A 1,388-nucleotide genomic window follows, 5' to 3' on the forward strand; every position below is an offset into this window, starting at 1 on the left:
CTATGATGATGCCATTTATAATATGATTATTACTTTTTTTGGAGACTCTGTTTTGACCTATGTTGAATATGGAGGTGTTGTTGATTCAACAGTTTCAATTCGTTCATGCTTTTCAGATGGAAACATGGCAAAATATGTTCAATCAGAATTAGCAAATATTGTTGGAAATCCTGATGGACAAGTTCCTCTTGGTTATGCTCAATATCATAAGATTTCTCAATTGGATATTGCTGGAGGTAATCCTCAAGATGACAATATTCCAAGAAGAGTCCAATCCATCAGAACTAATCCAGTCCCAATCAAGTTCGAATCTTCTCCAATTTGGACAGTTTTCCCAGCAGGTAAGCTTTGTATTTTCAAATGTTTCAATATTATTGTTAACAAATTAAATTGTATGTTTAAATATAGGCACAAAGAGAGAAAATATGAAAACTGCCTATTATAATTATGTCAATTCAAAGAATAATATGGTTAATGACATGATTAATAGATTGAATTATCTCAGAGATTTGGAAGCTTTCACACCAACACCATTTGTTGGCTATTACAAGAAGAAGGCGTTCCACACTGAAATTGCCAGAGGACAAGTTGCAGGTGATAATCAGGCAGATGTTTCAGTTCTCAAATATTCTTACCTTGGTAAAAAATTTGCCTCAGTTCAAGGAAGAGCCATGTTAAGAATTTTCAGGCACAGAGATGATTCATTCCACATTCAATTGGATACTCGTTGTGATGCAACCAATAACTTCCCTGGATTTGAACCAGTTATTATTAATTCACCTGTTGTAAAGAATGCTTGTGCGACTATCGATGCACCACAAACACAAGCTAAAAAGATTGATGGTGAAATTGTTCTAGGTTATTCGTTCGATTTCAATCAACTGGTCGTTTGCCATGGATGTAATGCTGAATTGAAGATTGCAGGATTGGTTTTGGAATGTCCTGTTCCTGCTGCCAAGACATGTCCAATTGTTAAACAAGTTTAATAAATAGGTGTTTGACAACAAGGAATTGCACAATTTACTTGACTTTAACTCTCATAGCTTCCTTTCTTGCTTGTTTTTCAAATACCATTGTTTGTTTGAATCTGTGATGAGTATCTAGCATGAGAATGCAAATTTCAGCCCCAACATCATCAAAGAGTGAGTCGATCAAATGTTCATTTTGACCTGTTGCAAATAAATCCAAATGATTCTTAACCTTGTCGGACATGTGTTTGCTAAGGTTAACTGATTTGTCGCCTCTTACATCGAGATAATCAGTGTAAATTTCAAAAGCAATTTCATACTTTTTCTTTTCAATATCGTACAAGTCCTTTTCATGGTATTTCTTCTTCTTCTTTTTATCATTGTCACTGTTTTCACTTGATTCACTATCCAATAAATATC

The 1,388-nt window shown here is 34.3% G+C and overlaps 1 protein-coding gene across 1 annotated transcript; it reads left to right on the forward strand.

Moving 5' to 3' along the window:
* Window positions 1-116: 116 nt before the first annotated feature.
* Window positions 117-986, forward strand: NAEGRDRAFT_54851 (uncharacterized protein; the record flags this gene model as incomplete). The annotated part of the gene is made up of 2 exons (XM_002668264.1): window positions 117-341; window positions 409-986. Coding segments are annotated over 2 exons (801 nt in total), but the record flags the coding sequence as incomplete, so codon positions are not given.
* Between the last annotated feature and the right edge of the window lie 402 nt (window positions 987-1,388).

This window comes from Naegleria gruberi (genome assembly GCF_000004985.1).
Source record: "Naegleria gruberi genomic scaffold NAEGRscaffold_445, whole genome shotgun sequence".
In the NCBI taxonomy this organism is placed as follows: Eukaryota; Heterolobosea; class Eutetramitea; order Acrasida; family Naegleriidae; genus Naegleria; species Naegleria gruberi.